Source organism: Notolepis coatsorum (genome assembly GCF_963971535.1).
Source record: "Notolepis coatsorum genome assembly, chromosome: 5".
In the NCBI taxonomy this organism is placed as follows: domain Eukaryota; kingdom Metazoa; phylum Chordata; class Actinopteri; order Aulopiformes; family Paralepididae; genus Notolepis; species Notolepis coatsorum.
In genome coordinates this window covers 207342819-207359066 of record NC_140169.1, presented here as the reverse complement: position 1 = coordinate 207359066, position 16248 = coordinate 207342819, and the positions used below count along the sequence as shown (strand labels likewise).

At 45.5% G+C, this 16248-nt stretch overlaps 1 protein-coding gene across 1 annotated transcript in view; it reads left to right on the top strand.

Annotated features, from left to right (window-relative positions):
* The window catches only part of umps (uridine monophosphate synthetase), a 118130-nt gene that overhangs the window by 38263 nt on the left and 63619 nt on the right, over positions 1-16248 (top strand). The window contains exon 5 of the mRNA XM_084315036.1: positions 6263-6360. Within this exon, the coding sequence (XP_084171162.1) occupies positions 6263-6360 (98 nt within the window). The remainder of the gene's footprint in view (positions 1-6262; positions 6361-16248) is intronic.

Genomic DNA, 16248 nt, shown 5'->3' with positions numbered 1-16248 from the left:
GTATTATTAAAGCTAGTGCTCTGGTCATGCATCCACTCAACTCATAGAAAATACAGAATCAGGCTATTCTAAAAGTATTGATACTAATACTGATACTAATAAAAAGAGTATTGAACCGTTTTTAACAGCTGGGTATCGAGATACCTTTCTAGTATCTGTATCATGCAACACTAGTAAAGACATTTATTTTGACATTCTGATTTAAGAACTTTCTAAATAAATGAAGGCTGTCAAAGTTAACGTGTTAACGCAAAATCTTTTGACGCAGTCGGTCGGGTGGCGTAGCGGAGATTGCGCTCGTCACAAATGCAAGAGGCTGCAGTCTCGACTCCCAGAGTCAGCATTGCCTGCGGCTTGGGCCGATCGTCATACTAACTCGTTTGGCTGAGTTAGCGGGAGGGAAGTCGTGGGTGGTAATCTGGCGTTGTGGACAGCGACGCCTACAGGTCAGGCCTGGTCGCCTGCTCAGCGAAAGGCAGGAAGTTGTGAAGGCAGCGTGACCTCCCACACGTTACACTTCACCAATGAGAGTCCTTGCTGCCAGGTGAGAAGAGAGCCGCTGACTGTCTCCACATGTGTCGGAGGAAGCATGTGGTAGACTTCAGGGTTCCCTTGTACCGACCAGTAGGGGGAACATGCGCACAACAACCAGGTAGGGGAGGGGTGGAATTGGCATAACGACTAAATTGGGATGAGGAGAAAAGCATAGAAAAATCAGGCAAAAAAAATAAAAAATGTACGCCACAATTCTTCCCCTTGATATTAACGTTTCATTTATTGTTTTCTTTTATTTGTTTACTTCACTTGGTTGTATTATTGATACTCATTGATACTATGTTTGTTTCTGACTCGAAGTGTGTGTGTGCGTGTGCGAGCGGGGGGGTGGGGGGGGAGGGTGTGCGAGTCGTCAGCCCTTTTGTGGGTGAATGTAACAAGTTCCTAACTTTTTCTTTCCCCTATTATTTTATGCAAATTTGCAATGCATGAGGGTCATCCTTTTGTGTTAAATGGCTGCTTACACCAAAAAATGGGGATGAATAGTTCAAGTGTAAAGTTCAACACACTACTGTGTTAGTAATCATTACTATGTAATGTTACAGTTAGTAATTGGTATGTCCATCTGCTATATTTTTGTTGGGCTTTTATTTAAATAAAATGTCTTTACAATGCAGTTTGCACATCTTAGTTACTTGAAGATTCTGGACAGTATTTCTCATTGTGGCAATAAATAAACATGCATTTTTTGCATAAAGCAAGCATTTGTCGACTCATGTTGATAAGAGTATTAAAACTTGAAAAATATCAGTTTAAGGTAGATTTAGAACAGATAAAAAAACATGCGATTAATTTGTGATTAATCGCGAGTTAACTATGGACTATATTTTAATCGATTGACAGCCTTAAAATAAAATCAATTAATATGCTTGTATTAATTGATGAAAAAGTAGCCATGTGCAGTAATAAAGATTATACAATTGAGGATGTAATATATTATTGAGCTGCATCGTAGAATCGAATAGAATCGTGGACAGCTGAATCGTAATCAAATCGTGAGGCCAGTGAAGATTCACAGCTCTACTCTGCATATTTGCGGACAATATTTGATTGAGAGGCAGCTGTGGTCTTTGCATATTTCCTCTGCTCAGCTGGGTTGAAGGTACATGAAAGATCCTTCTGTACAGTAGAGCACAAGGTTTAATTGGGTGATTCCTGATAACAAAGTGGCTCTTCAGGGTGTGTGTGAGGAGCATCATTCACATCGTATTTGATCTAATTGGGGCGACAGTGGCTCAGGATTTGTATTTGATTTTATTACGGATCCCCATTAGCTGGTGCCATAGCAACCAGCTAGTCTTCCTGGGGTCCACACAAAAAAAACATACAAAAACGTATTATTGCAAAGCAAAATTATTAAAAGTCAGTACTCAACACACAATGCATAATGAAACTAACTATTAAGATGGCTAAAATTACATGCAAGCAAGTAGGTCCAGGAGGTAGAGCGGTCAGTCTGGTAAGTGGAAGGTTCCCGGTTGGATTACGGCTCTTCTAGGCAGTGTGTCGAAGTGTCCTTGAGCGAGCCACTTAACCCATAACTGCTCTCGGTGAGCAGGTTGGCACCTTGTATGGTTGCCTCAGCTGTCGGTGTGTGAATGTGAGGCATAAGTTGTAAAGTGCCTTGCATAAAAGCAACATATAATGCAGTCCATCGGCGTGGATGTAAATTAATAGGCGACTGTTCTTCCTGAACCTCGACTGTCCTTGAGCAAAACTTTAATTTAAAATGTAATCCTCATAGTTTGTTTCATAGTTTTTTTCCCCCCTTTTTTTTTATAAACAAAACCTGTTTTAAGTCTTCAGTTTGAAAGGAGCTGAATGGTTTAAATAATAATGACGAAAAACACAAACTAAGTGTTAACTCATTGGGGGCCAAACAGCAGAGGGCGCTGATGGCCCTCAGCGCCAGTGCTTTATCCAATGTAGGATAGGACTTACTTGCGAGTGCTTAAAATATATCAAATATAATAGCAATAGATCTAAATAACACGTTGATTGTCAGTGAGTTGCTTCCAGTCAACATGCACAAAACAGATAATTGTTTCATACATACATTTCAGTTTTATACCGTGATGAATATGAATATATTTCTAGAGCGTTCCGTCTCATCTCAATAAACTCCAGCAAATCGAGCTTCAATGTATTTCGTTAGAATTCGTGCCATTTGTCGCTTGATTTATGAATAGTTTTCAAATAAACGCTAGATTATCGATATTATGTGTCATCATGCGCGAACAGAAGCAGGGTCTGAAAAATCGCTTCTCCGTACTTTGGTCGGTGCGAACCTCACACATGCGCGCTCCGATGGTGTCTCCGGCTGTCCCTGAGCAACGACCGGAGTGTTGAATGTCCCGTGACTAAGACGGGGAGGACGTGACCCTCTTTGCGCCGCCCCTGTGCCTCAAATAGATCCGCTATCAACTCTATCTTTAATCTTTCAATGTTCAGTTGCTATCGCTATTAGCTCTATCTTTAATTTTTCAAAATGTACAGTTGCTATTGCATGCACTCATCTGTGTTTCACCACACACATGAGTGCATGCTTACCAACTGTCCGTCTGCAACACTACTATCACCAACATCTAAGAAGGGAGATCCCCCCTTGAATGGCCCTTCTAAGGTTTCTCTCCTCCACACTGCCTGTGGAGCTTTTTTTCCTATTGTTAGGTTTTAGTGAGTTTTTCCTTACCTTCGCGTGGGGTATGTCTGGGAGTGCTTGCATTCTTTCATTTATTTGCATTCATCTAAAAAAAATGTGGACCCTATGGTGTTCTTGTTCTGTTCTTGACTTATTGTTATGTTGTCTTCTTGACTTGTTTAAAGAAGACCTGTACGGCCCATGGGGACATTAACGTGTGTTGTCGGGCCCTATAAATAAATTTTATTTGATTTGATTTGAAAGGAACATCGGATTAACCCAAGATTTGTAACAAAGTCCTTAACTCACATCTGATGTAGTGCAAAAAGATTAATCGAATTCCTGATCGCCATTCCAAATATTGATCGCGTTTATTGATCCAACGTTGTATGTCCAAAACACATAATCCACGCTGCTCCCAGTGTCCACAGTCCATCTGTTATAACGATACTGCATGCCCCAGAAGTAAAACCTGGACCGGACTTCTTAGATTGATGCACAGCCCCAGCCAGAGGGATTCCAATGATGTGCAATACCATCCGGGAGATGTTAGGCGGCGGTATTTGCCCTTTTTATTTGCGCAGACCCATTCCCAATTATAACGTCAGGCTGGATGGAGGAAAAATTTATGGATATAGCGAATAAAAGAAATATCGATTAAATCGACCCGGAGATATCTCTGGTCTTGGCGCCCAGCGCATGGCGAGTTAACCCGACTTATCTCGGGTTTGGCCTACAAAGGGTTAATAGGCTTTGACAAACATCAAATGGCATCAACTGGCCATGACGGTATAGCATACCATAGACCCAACTAATCAATTATAAAAATAAATGTTGCCAACTATTATAAGCGAGTTGTTGATTAGTCGGTTAGTTGTTGATTAGCTCAGTGGTTCCCAAAGTCGGGGTCGCGACCCAAAGGTGGGCCGCGAGCAGCCACGGGTGGGCCGCGAGATGATTTAAAAAAAATAAAAAAATGTTTTTTTTTATTTTTTATTTTTTTATTTTTTATTTTTTTATTTTATTTTTTTTTGTCAGGCCACTGAACTTAGAAGCAGGCCAGGACAGTGTTTCTAGTTGTATTCTAAAATTCTATTCTATTGTATTCTAAAATGTGACTATATGGTTTTATATTAACTTAATAAATAAACAAAAACGAAAAATCTACTTATTTCAACGAACATTTCAAACTAAATAACAGATTATGCACATAAAACGCTGAAAACAACCGAAGCAACAATAGTATTTTAATGAGGCTATTATTATTATCATTATTATTTTGCAACAAGTTAGCCCTCTCATAAATAGCACATATAAATGAATAACTAACTTGAACTAACTTAATAGGATAGAAGTGATATTTGGCTTAAAAAATCGGTCGCCTGACAAAAAAATAAATAAAAAAAGCCAGACGATGTGCATTGGGCCGCGGCTCTCTGACGCCTTATTTTCTGGGCCCCGGCCTGAAAAGTTTGGGAACCCCTGGATTAGCTGATTAGTTAATTAGTTGTTGCAGCCCTAGACCTCTTGGTGAGTAGTTAACAATATTATGCAGGGCTGTACGCTAAGCTTTTTCACTAGGGGCACACTTGCCCCTAAATGAGAAATTTAGGGGCAAAGAATATTTTTTAGGGGCACATTTTTAAATAACTATTTTACCATTATAGTAGGGCTGGGCGATATGGCCTCTAAATGATATCGCGATATTTTTTGGCCATATCACGATACACGATATATATCGCAATATTTTGACATTTCCTCTAAAGCACTTAAAAATGCTTGATTTAACCCTTTGATGCATACAGTCACGCCAATATGATGATTATAATAAGTCCCTGCAACATATGTTTGCATTATTAAACCATGAAGATGCTTTAAAAAATAATTTAATGAAAATGTACTAAGAGTAGTCTACTGACAATTTATATAAAAACTTTTGGGTGCCTTTTTTTTGCACAGTACTGTGTTTTCTATCCACTTTAGCCAAACACACACACACACACATATATATATATATATATATATATATATATATATATATATATATATATATATATATACACACACACACTACTGTGAGAAAATAATAATCACACACACAAAGGGATAATGGCTTATAGCAGACTTAATGATTTTAGAATATTTCAGATAATGAAATTAAATGTTTATATCATCAACTATCCAGTTAGTATTTATACTGTCTGTAACGTTTGGCTACTTTAAATCATTGAATGTAGAGAGAGCTGTACTGTATTGTACCCATTCTGCAATCTGTTAATAAAGTTTTCAATCAATCAGAGCGAGAGAGAGAGAGAGGGCGAGAACGAATGAGAGCCAGCCCCCCCCCCCCCCCCGGGTTTTGTTCTAGGTTCGCGTTTTGATCGTCTAAGGCAAGCTGCCGTAGGTGATGACGTCACACTCGAATGTAAACAGGAAGCGTTTAACAGACGGAGATGGAAAGTGGATGATATACAGTAACAGAAACGAATAACCAATAAATATGAAGTTATGTTTAAACTTCTGTTGTCAAGCGTTGTCAATATAACCCACCCCCTTTCCTCCCGAATGGAACTAGTGTTGTGGAGTCCGCTTTGACTGGTGTCCAGGGTTAGCAGCAGCTAACGCTAGTTAGCTTAGCATAATCCTAATGGATACCGTGGATAGCAGCTAACGTTAGCCCATTGCTCGTGTCAATCAAATTGCATGTTATTAAAGGTCCGCGCTGGTCTGTCTAATGAAATTACAACCGCAACATTATGCCCTGGTTGTAGGCTAATGTTTTATCCAATTTGTATGGATTAATTTAGGAGTGAAATGCGAATGAAGGGTTGCAATCACTACTCGCAAGCTTGCCCCCAGATGATATTTTCCACTCGCACCGGCCAGATTAGGGGGCAATTTGCGACGAGATGCTCGCAGTGTACAGCCCTGTTATATGACCTCCAGTTAGACTTGAGACTAGACCATTATACTATATCACTAGGTTCAGCTCTTACCACTTCCTGTATCCCTCTCTCACTGTGTGTGTGTGTGCCTGTGTGTGTTTAATTTCCCTACCTGCTGTAGGCCCAAGGAGGAGAATGGCAATGGTTCTCCTGTCATCAAGAAACCCTGTAAGAAGCAGAACCAGAAACTGAGCTACCTGGCCAGAGCAGAACTTCCAGGTAGGAAGCATGTACAATCTGTTCAACGTTCAGAGTTTACCCCAGGAAAGTAGTTTAATGTTTCCCTCTGGACAGTAGTTAGTGGTTTCCCCCAGGGAAGTAGTTTAATGTTTCCCTCTGGACAGTAGTTAGTGGTTTCCCTCTGGACAGTAGTTAGTGGTTTCCCTAAGGACAGTAGTTAGTGGTTTCCCTCTGGACAGTAGTTAGTGGTTTCCCTCATGACACTAGTTGGTGGTTTCCCTCTGGACAGTAGTTTAATGTTTCCCTCTGGACAGTAGTTAGTGGTTTCCTCCAGGACAGTAGTTAGTGGTTTCCCTCAGGACAGTAGTTAGTAGGGGTGGGACGGTTCACAAAATGGACGGTTCGGTTCGTATCACGGTTTTGGGGTCACGGTTCTCGGTTCGGTTTGATATACGTACATTTTTATTAAAAAAAATGTAACACTCAAAAATCTAAACATGCTTCTGAACATTTATATATTAAAAAAAAAAGAAAAAAAAAAGTTTACAGTGTTTACAGCCTTAAATAATGTTTGGCACACAAAGACCGAACTGACTGAAAAATATAGGCTACATTTGTCAAAGTATTAACTTGCAAACAAACAATATGCTCAGCCAGCACTAGACTTTACTTTCTTTAATATAAACACAAAAAAACAATGTCAACCATGTTTAAATTCCCTGATTGTCAGTTCTTAATAGAAAGATTCGTTTTCTGCTTGAAATTATTATGTATCTGTCTACATTTATTTAGACTAACATTATTTAAATATTGAGTGCAACTGTGGTGGATTACGTAATTCGGTGAGTTGGAACTATCTATGGGTTGGCGCCGGGTCCCCACGGACATTTTAGTGTCACGGACCGCCAGCTCAGGCAATGTTATCAACGCGCTCCGCCAACGTTAGGAGGTGATGGCATGCAGTGGGAAAGCGGCAATAGTCCCGGTTGGAGTTAGTAAAACACAGTTGTATGTTAGCCTTCTTGGATGTTGAATAAATGCCTATCATTGTCTTTAAACACTCCGCCTCTCAGACTCCCATTTCCTCCTCTGCTAGCTAGTAGCTACGGTAACATTTCATTGACTGTATTAGCTAGCGGGCTACCAGTGCATGTGAGCGGATCGGAGCGTGAGCGGCGCGGGGAGCGGAGCGGGCGGTTTTGACGTGAGCGAGGAGTGGGTTTTAAAATGTGTCGGCGCGACGTCCGGAGCGAGAGTTCTCCTCCGCTCCAATCCACTCCAGGCCGCTCACAGTGGTTTAACACTGATACATGTAGTACAATGCCAAAGCAACAGATGGCGATGTACAAACATGAAGGCCATTTTCAACCAATGAGAAGGGTGAACCTGTGATATCCTGTTCAGGCTTTGTCACTCACCAATGAAAAAGTATCGACGCCATTGTTGTTGTCGTTAGCTTACATGCTAACGTTAATGGCAGCGACCATAGCATTGTGGCTCGGCTAGCTATCATCGCTTAACACTTTGATTGCCTAAGGCTAAATTCATGATATACCATCCGTTGCCATCTCTATTTGTCTATGGAGAAGTTCCCCTTCTTTGCAGGGCTATAACTTTTTAAATTCTATTGCTAGATTGCCATTATTAGGGCCCATTCAAGGTCCTATATGTATTGTTCATTGTGTAGCAACGTTAAACTTTTTCATTCACATATTCATAGTAAAATATGGTCTAAAGTATAAGTATGTTTTCATCTCTTTCTGCAGCTTTCTCCAGAACGTGATTTATAGCCCCAAATGCATTATATTGATGATGAAATACAGTTTGGTAGGAATCTGTGCGAGATCAAAAATTTCAATTGGACGTACTTCTAGAAGTTTCTACGTATCATCTGATGATGACCGGATGGGCCGGGGATCGTTTATAATTCCGTGGGCAGCGTTATATCATTCATCTAGTGTGGGTGATATGATCATCAGAGCAGTTTATATCGAACACGTTCAAAAATAACGCTGAATCTTACCGTATCTTCCTCGCGCAGTTGGACGATGAGCGTGGAACTGAAATATTCCTATTATGGGATGTAGAAATATGCGATCTATTTCCAGGTTGTATAATAGTATATACGTCCAAATCATGTTGTTTATCGAGTTATTGGCAACGGATCGCTATGTATTGTGTCGAGATCGAGTCCCGGGACCTATAGAGAGTGCCCGGAAGTAATATGGACGATCACCACTTCATCCACATGACTTCCTGTTTGGCGCTTCTGCCGATCGGCCACCAGATGGCGCTCTTGAACCGCTAGAGGGTTGAGAGAAGGCCAGCACTGTGTCTCAGGGCTGCATAGGAAAAATATGATTTCGATCACAGATTTTTGAAATATTGATATTAAAGACGAGTTAGGGCGTCCTCGGCAACTTTAGCATGGCTAGGAAAGACGCCTAAACGCGTTTTCGGCACTTAAAGTGTTAATAGAGCTAGTGAATGGATAAACAACGTTATTTAACATTGCAGAATTGGTACAATTACAATGCGGCTCAATACAAACAATTGTTAAGGGGCCCAGGGGGTGTAGACTGTTGTAGTTTGAGCTAATTTACACCATGCTCCAAAAAAAAAAAAAAAAAAAAGATCTGCCGAGCGATCTGGCGCGGGGAGCGGGGAGCGCTCGATTCAAGGTGAGTGGTGAGCGAGTGGAGAGCGACTTGGGGGCGGGGTCAACATGAGCGATTAGCGGAGCGGACCAAGCTTTAAAGAGCGAAGAGCGGATTTCTCGGCCGCGCCGATCCGCTCACGTGGCCTGCGGGCTACTATAGTTAAAACGTGCGTTGTGTTGTACAAACTGCTAACACTATGGCAAGATGTGTGTAGGCCTATGTAATGTTAATGGCTATGTTTTTAAAGTCATAATGAAGATTGATTTATATTGTGCTTGCCATTTTTACACAAACTGACTAGCACCTGGCTGCAGTGCTGCTGCTGCTGCTGCCTGCAGCCAGTGCTCACCTCTCCCGGCTCCGCCAAATGAATTTTTTTATTTGCGCGTCATCTGAACCGTACGATACACAGACGCCCTGAACCGTGGGGGTCGTACCGTACGGTACACGGTTCGAATGCGTACCGTCCCACCCCTAGTAGTTAGTGGTTTCCTCCAGGACAGTAGTTAATGGTTTCCCTCTGGACAGTAGTTAGTGGTTTCCTAGTTCTGTTAATTAGGGGTGACGCTTGGCATCACTCATGCACTCCCTTGCGTACGTGCACGCGCACTGAATAAATTCCACAAATGTACCTTTAATACCAGTATTAGTCTGACCACACCCCTCATCAGCTTACCTTCATAAGCAGGTGTGTGGTCACCTGCTCTCCTCTTACCCAAGCTTTCACCACAAGGTGAGGTCAAGGGCTGCAGCGGCGTCGGATGCCAAGCGTCACCCCTAATTAACAGAACTTGGTTATAGTCATAACCTATCGTTCTGTATCATTAAGGGGTTCCGCTTGGCATCACGCATGCACAAAGGGAGGCCAAGCGGAGCCACTGGCCGACAAATACACCCCGCTGAAGGCCCCCCACAACCAACAGAACAGGGAGGGCCGAGCCCCCCCGACCCCCCCTAATGGAGGGCACCCCCCCTATTAGAGGTTTACCGGGAGGGCGACGGACCCGACCGCGCGAAGAGGCACTCAAGCAACTCAACGCACAGGGTGAGCAGACCGTGGCTTGACCCCACGACTACACACATGCACAACCTGCATGCCACCCGGGAACGAACGGAAGAAACAACCTCGTTACTGCCCCCAGAATCACGGGGTCAAGGGCAAACCCAACCCCGTGGCAAGGCCGTAGCAGCGGAGCGCGAAGGAAGACCCAGACCCACCAAAGGGACTGGACCCCCTGGAACGGGGGCCCGGAGAAGTCCATGATGCCAGCATCAAGACCCCACCAGGTGGGCACGCAGTGCCCCGCCCCCCACATCGCCAGCGTATTCGGACAAAGGCCCCTCAGCCGAGCGGGCCCCGTCCTCCCCGATAGTACACTGCCTGGCACACTGACCCTGCAACAGGCAGTCAGCATGGCCGTAAGCACACAAAAAGGTTAACCAACGGAAGCAGGCAGCGCACCGAGGAAAACCAGGCAACAGGCTGTGAACCCTAGCCCGGAGACTGCGGACGAGACAGGCGCCAGAAAGGACAGCTGAACACAACTTTATTCCCAGGAGGTCACCCAACCAAGTACTAACCAAGACCAACCTGTATGGCGGCCGAGATCCGACGAGATCGGACGCGTACAGGCTGGCACAGCCGTAAGCCATTACGACAGAGTAGAATACATTGTACCCAACAAGGGTTCCATAGCGCCCAACCCTGTGACACCCGGACCGACCTAGCATTTTCCCCCCTGAAAAAACCCAAGTCCCTCAGGGTACCAGAACAGCAGATCTGCATCCCCGGCGGACAACGGGTTCAACTGATCCGGACCAGCGCGACCAGAACCAGTCCCGTGCCCTAACCACGCCGACATGCCAACTCCAGGAGAAGGGGCAGATATGCGTGTTGATCTTAAACATAAAAAGAAGGCGCCACTCAGACGTTCCGGTGCGAACCGCGCCCGGCAGCCCACCCCCAGGGCGTGAGACCCTTCCACATATGTTCAGATCCATTCCGTCATCATCCCCTGATATGAACGAGAACCCGTCGACAACCACACAGGGCGTCGGAAGAGGAAAAACCCCCATCCCGATTGCTTTATAAAAACGCTGTTTTAACCCCAAGCAATCAAGGCGCGCCAGTCAGTTACCTAATGTCCAACAGAACATCCTGAGTTAGCACTATGTGTGCGTTGGGCATATCCACATCAATAATAGGCTATTTAGACCATCTTATTGAATCCCCAAGACGCCCAGGGGAACGACAAGAGGGCGGGATGCAACCAACTCCATGAATGAATGAATGAAAACTTTAACCAACAGATTGCAGAAAGGGTACAACATAGTACGGCTCAAAACACACAATCGGTAAGGGGAGGCAGACCTGAGAAAGTCGTTAGTCTTGTTTCCATCAGGGGCCCCCATTTCCAATTCATCTAGACACATCTAACTCTTTATAATAATAAAGAAGAAGCATCACCCGTATGAACCCAACTGCACAGCTGGGAGTAAAAAACCCGTTTTCACATGATTTTACATCCAGTCACTCTTCTTTAATCAGAGAGTAAAGACTAGACCCTCCCAGAAAACCTTCCCACACGAGTGGTAGTCATGAGAAAGACATGCAAACCGTGAGTCACGTGACCAACTGACTCAGGTTTACATAAATCGAGCGCAGCAGACCCGTGAGCCCTACGCTCTAACTCGACACCTTAAGACACCGCAACTCATGGAAGGCATCGCCATAGCAACACCGCTATGCCGGGGGGAAATGCTGCCTTTTTGACTCCTCTCTGTAATAGGAGTTGGCAGGATAACCCTCCCCCCCTGCCAAGACGTCTCACCGGCTCGGCCCTGACTGGCTCAGCAGAAGAGATAAAAATCCCCTAAACCAATCAAGTGGGAAGGAGGGGTTTATTCGACACCCCCTCCCAAAAAACCCTTCGTTCCCTACACACAGAAAACAACCGTAGCCATTTTGAAAACCTCCGGTAGAATGCTAATGTATAGCATAAGCTAATACAATGCCCACTACCCACAAAATGTGAACAGGATTTACAACAAAAACAAGTCGCATGTGTGTGAATCCTACACCCGTTGACTATGTCGTACATAGCAAAAAACGCTGACCGAGAGTAACAGCTAGGCCGTGGAACGTGCGTGTACGAGTATTACTGCAACTTAACAACACAGCATTGTGAGACACATATACTTAGTTCAAGCAATGGAATAACACCAGTTTCTACCTGCATGTGGAGCATCAAGCTAATAGAACCTATTACTGAGTGTATGTTGCAGACCTTGCTTAATCTCGTAACACAACACGACTCATCTCACAACGTAAAAGTGCAGATTCATATTTACACAACCCCACCATATGAATTGTTGAAGAAACACACCTTATGTCGGGGAACTTCTTTATTTATCATAATGTTTTAAGGCACAAAATCATAGAGGGGCCGGGGAGGGTGTAAAGGAGAGGGGACACAGAGGGGAAAAGTCACTCTCAGCGGCGTCTGCCACCTCGCGCCGCTCGAGTCTTGCCACCCCGAGGAGCCCCGGAGGGACGGTAGGTTACTGTCTGCTGGTCACGACGTTCCCTACCGTCTCCTCCGGTCGTGGATGGGCCGGCGGTAGCAGAAGCGCCGTCTCTTCTCCTGGCCTTCTTGGAAGGGCCAGCAGCGGAGGCAGCTCGACGTCGCGGAAGCCTTCTGACTCCACCGGCAAGGACGGGAGGCGGAAAATGGGGTTGGAGGATGGATCTCTCCTCTGCCATCTCTCTGCATGTTGAGGTCATCAACCGCAGGGCCTTCCCGAACAGACCAGCGTCGGAGAGGGCGGCCGTCAGAAGAGGGGCTCTCTTCCGTTCCGGCACACGGGCCTGCTCCAGCCAAAGATGACGCTGGCCCAGGGTAGCCAGGGCGCGCACTTTCCCCATGGCTATGGCCAGCACCTGGGAAAGGTGCAGGACAGCTCCTGCCGCCTGGGTGATCTGATCGCATTTTACCTCGTTCAGATCCGTGCCGCCCGTCATAATCCCCGATACAAATCTAGCCAGGTGGGCGATGTTAGACGCCGCAGCCAGCGATTGTGTACCAGCGATGAATGACTGGTCACTAAGGCTGAGCCTGAACCCTGTTTTTAGGGTTCGAACGTTCGCCAGGGTTTATCGAACGAACGTTCGAACGTTCGTTTTAAAAAAAAAAATTTAATAATTTTTTTTTTTTATAAATTTTTTTTTTCATTTTTTTAATAATAATTTTTTTTTTATTGTATTATTATAGATCCTACGGAGGGCGGCATTGCATAGTCTATTGGTGAAAAACATGTTGTTTACAGTGGTGGCTGTTCATGTAAACATGTAATTAAACAAAGCACTCAGAAGAAAATAAACAAGCTACTGAATCAAAGTATGATAAACAATAGCCCTTGCAGTCACGTAAGGGGCTAGATAAACAAATGCATTCGTTTTGTGGCATTAACGTTAGTGTTACACGTTCAATAACATGTATTCACTCTTGGTCGACGGGGAGGGGAGCCGGGAGGAGAGGCGCACGCCTCGGCTCAACAGACCCGTCCACCGTCTACCTCGGAACGGCCGGGCTCCCAACACGCCTGCCGCAGCCGCCCGTCCGCCCTACCACCGTTCCGAGGTAGACGGTCCACCGTGCGCCTGCTGTTGTTTCCAACGCAACCACCTCCCGCCATGAAGCTCGCGCTCCGTGGCCGAAAAAGGATGGTATTCATTAATGATCCTTCTGCATTCCGATTACTTCCTCGGCGGGGAGCTAACTACGGCTCCCCGGTAGCTACGGTAAGTCTGTTGAGGCTTGCCGATTGGTGGTAACAGCAGAGGCGGGTGCAAGCGGTGTGACGTAATTGGCAGAATCGCCTGTCAATCAAAATAGAGCTCTGGTTGAGAAATAGTATCCCGCTGCAGCCCGGCAGACCATACTGGTTGAGCCGAGCACCTCGCATTCACATCACCTCAACCCCGTGCGCATCCTTTATTTTTTTTTCACCGAACGTTCGAACCTATTAATTAAAGTCCGAATGTCAGCGTAACGAACGAACGTTCGAACGTTCGGGCTCAGCCTTACTGGTCACCCCAATAAGCCAATCGCCTAGCCGATTTCCCCTGGAGGACCGGCTTGCATAAGGGTTCCCACACCATATCCGGACAGAGGAGAGCGGCCATCGGACTGTCAAGCTGAGGCACGCCCTCCCCCATACCTTTGACTAACTCCGACACCCGCGTAACTGGTACGTAGGTGGGGGTTAGTCCCATGATGTTGGAAACCGCCTGACCCTGACGAACATAGGCCCCCATTGAGGGGAATGGGTAGACAACGTCCACCCCTCTCACTGGGCGACGCTGCCAGCGATGACCTATGAGATCATCAGGGACAGGTGCAGGCAATGGGAGCGGCAGCGGCACGCCGTTTGCGGCGGCGGCTACCGCCATGAGCTCGGGAAACAAAGCCCGCAGTTCCCCCTGCGGACCTTCCTCCACCGAACCCGCATCCCTCACATGCAGCAGGCTGCAACTGGTCAAGGAGCCACAGTTTGATGTGGCCGACAGTAGGGCATCCTGCTGACGAGGCCAAGGTGGTTCCTCGACATCCTCGAACAGGGAGCCCCATGGAGCCATTTCTCCCCCCTCCGGTGTTTCCTGAGGAGGGATACTCTCCTCCACGGGACCATCATACAAGAATCCGTCCGCCTCTTCCATGAAGTCCTCAGTTTCCATCGGAAATCCAGAGCCGGACGCATCCTCGCTGGTCTCCAGCAGTTCCCCAAACCCAGGCCGTTAGCGCCTGCATGCTACCATCTTGCGACGTGAACGGGCAGACGCGAAAAGTTTGCGTCGCAAATCCTCCCGCTCCAAAACAACCGACCGTTCACCAACGGACGATTCCCTGGAACCAGAGGAACCAGAGTCGAGATCAGGCCATCGCCGGAGCGACCGCACCGACTCCTCGGCTCTTCGGAGAGGCAAACTATCCCATCGGCTGTCTCCTGGGCTGGGTCGGCAACCACGAAAGTGGCAACAGCCCAGCACCAGAACGCACGACGGAGGCGGGAATGGAGAACCGCTGGTGAAGAGTAGGTCTAGCGGGTCTACTCTCCGCAGAATACATTATGACCCAAACTTTTTCTTTACAACATATGAGAGAAGAAAAAATTAAGCACAATGTAGACTTGTCACAACTCTTTTCAACTAATCAACACGTCAAGTGGGGTACTACCGAGGCACTTCCTTGTGGTGAAAGCGAGGAGGAGGAGAGCAGGTGACCACACACCTGCTTATGAAGGTAAGCTGATGAGGGGTGTGGTCAGACTAATACTGGTATTAAAGGTACATTTGTGGAATTTATTCAGTGCGCGTGCACGTACGCGAGGGAGTGCATGAGTGATGCCAAGCGGAACCCCTTAATGATACAGAACCGGGCCTTCATAATCTCCCCCCCCCCCCCCCCACCAAACGCAGATATATATATTTTTTTTTTTGCGATGGAAATGCTTCAATCTGGTGCACTTTGAGAGCTATATAAAGAATGACATCCTCAAGGCATGTAGATTTATAATATTTTAACTTAAAACTAGGCTACTTTTGCGTATACAGTCATTAATATATTCCAAATAAAATAAGTCCCTCGATACTCCGTGCTGCTGCTGACTTGAAATAAAATAGACCGTGTCTGTGGGCAGTCGACCCGACACTAAACAGCAGTCTGTTATAATCACATTTGTATGAGCTAACAAATTCCGTTATATTGGACATTTGTATTAATTATATCAAGCGAAGAACTGAGAAACCAGAGAGAGACGGCAACATTATCGTGTGGTTCAACGTTGCGTGATCGCTGAAACCAATGCCGATCTCCGCCTCCCAGCGAGTTGTCATTATTAGACATGCTTGGTGAAGCAACAACGAAACAAATGTAACTATTTTAATACAATTCAAATTGTGCTTAGAGGGAAGTTACGGTATGCAAAGAAAGATCAAGTCAAGAATTACCAAATCAAACGCACAGCAGCCAAGACAATATTTCAAGACAGACATATATTTGTGTGGAAATAAAATGCGCAGCGGCAGATCAATATAATCAATATAAATTAATTTGTTTCACTCACCATTTTGACGTGGTTCACCTGAAGATGAAATCCATCCTCCTGTCCGTTTGGGTGAACTTTTCAATGGCCCGGTCATAAAGCTGATCAGTCCTTTTCAGATCCAGGAGCATTTCTTTTTCAATTGACATAGAGGATAATGCAG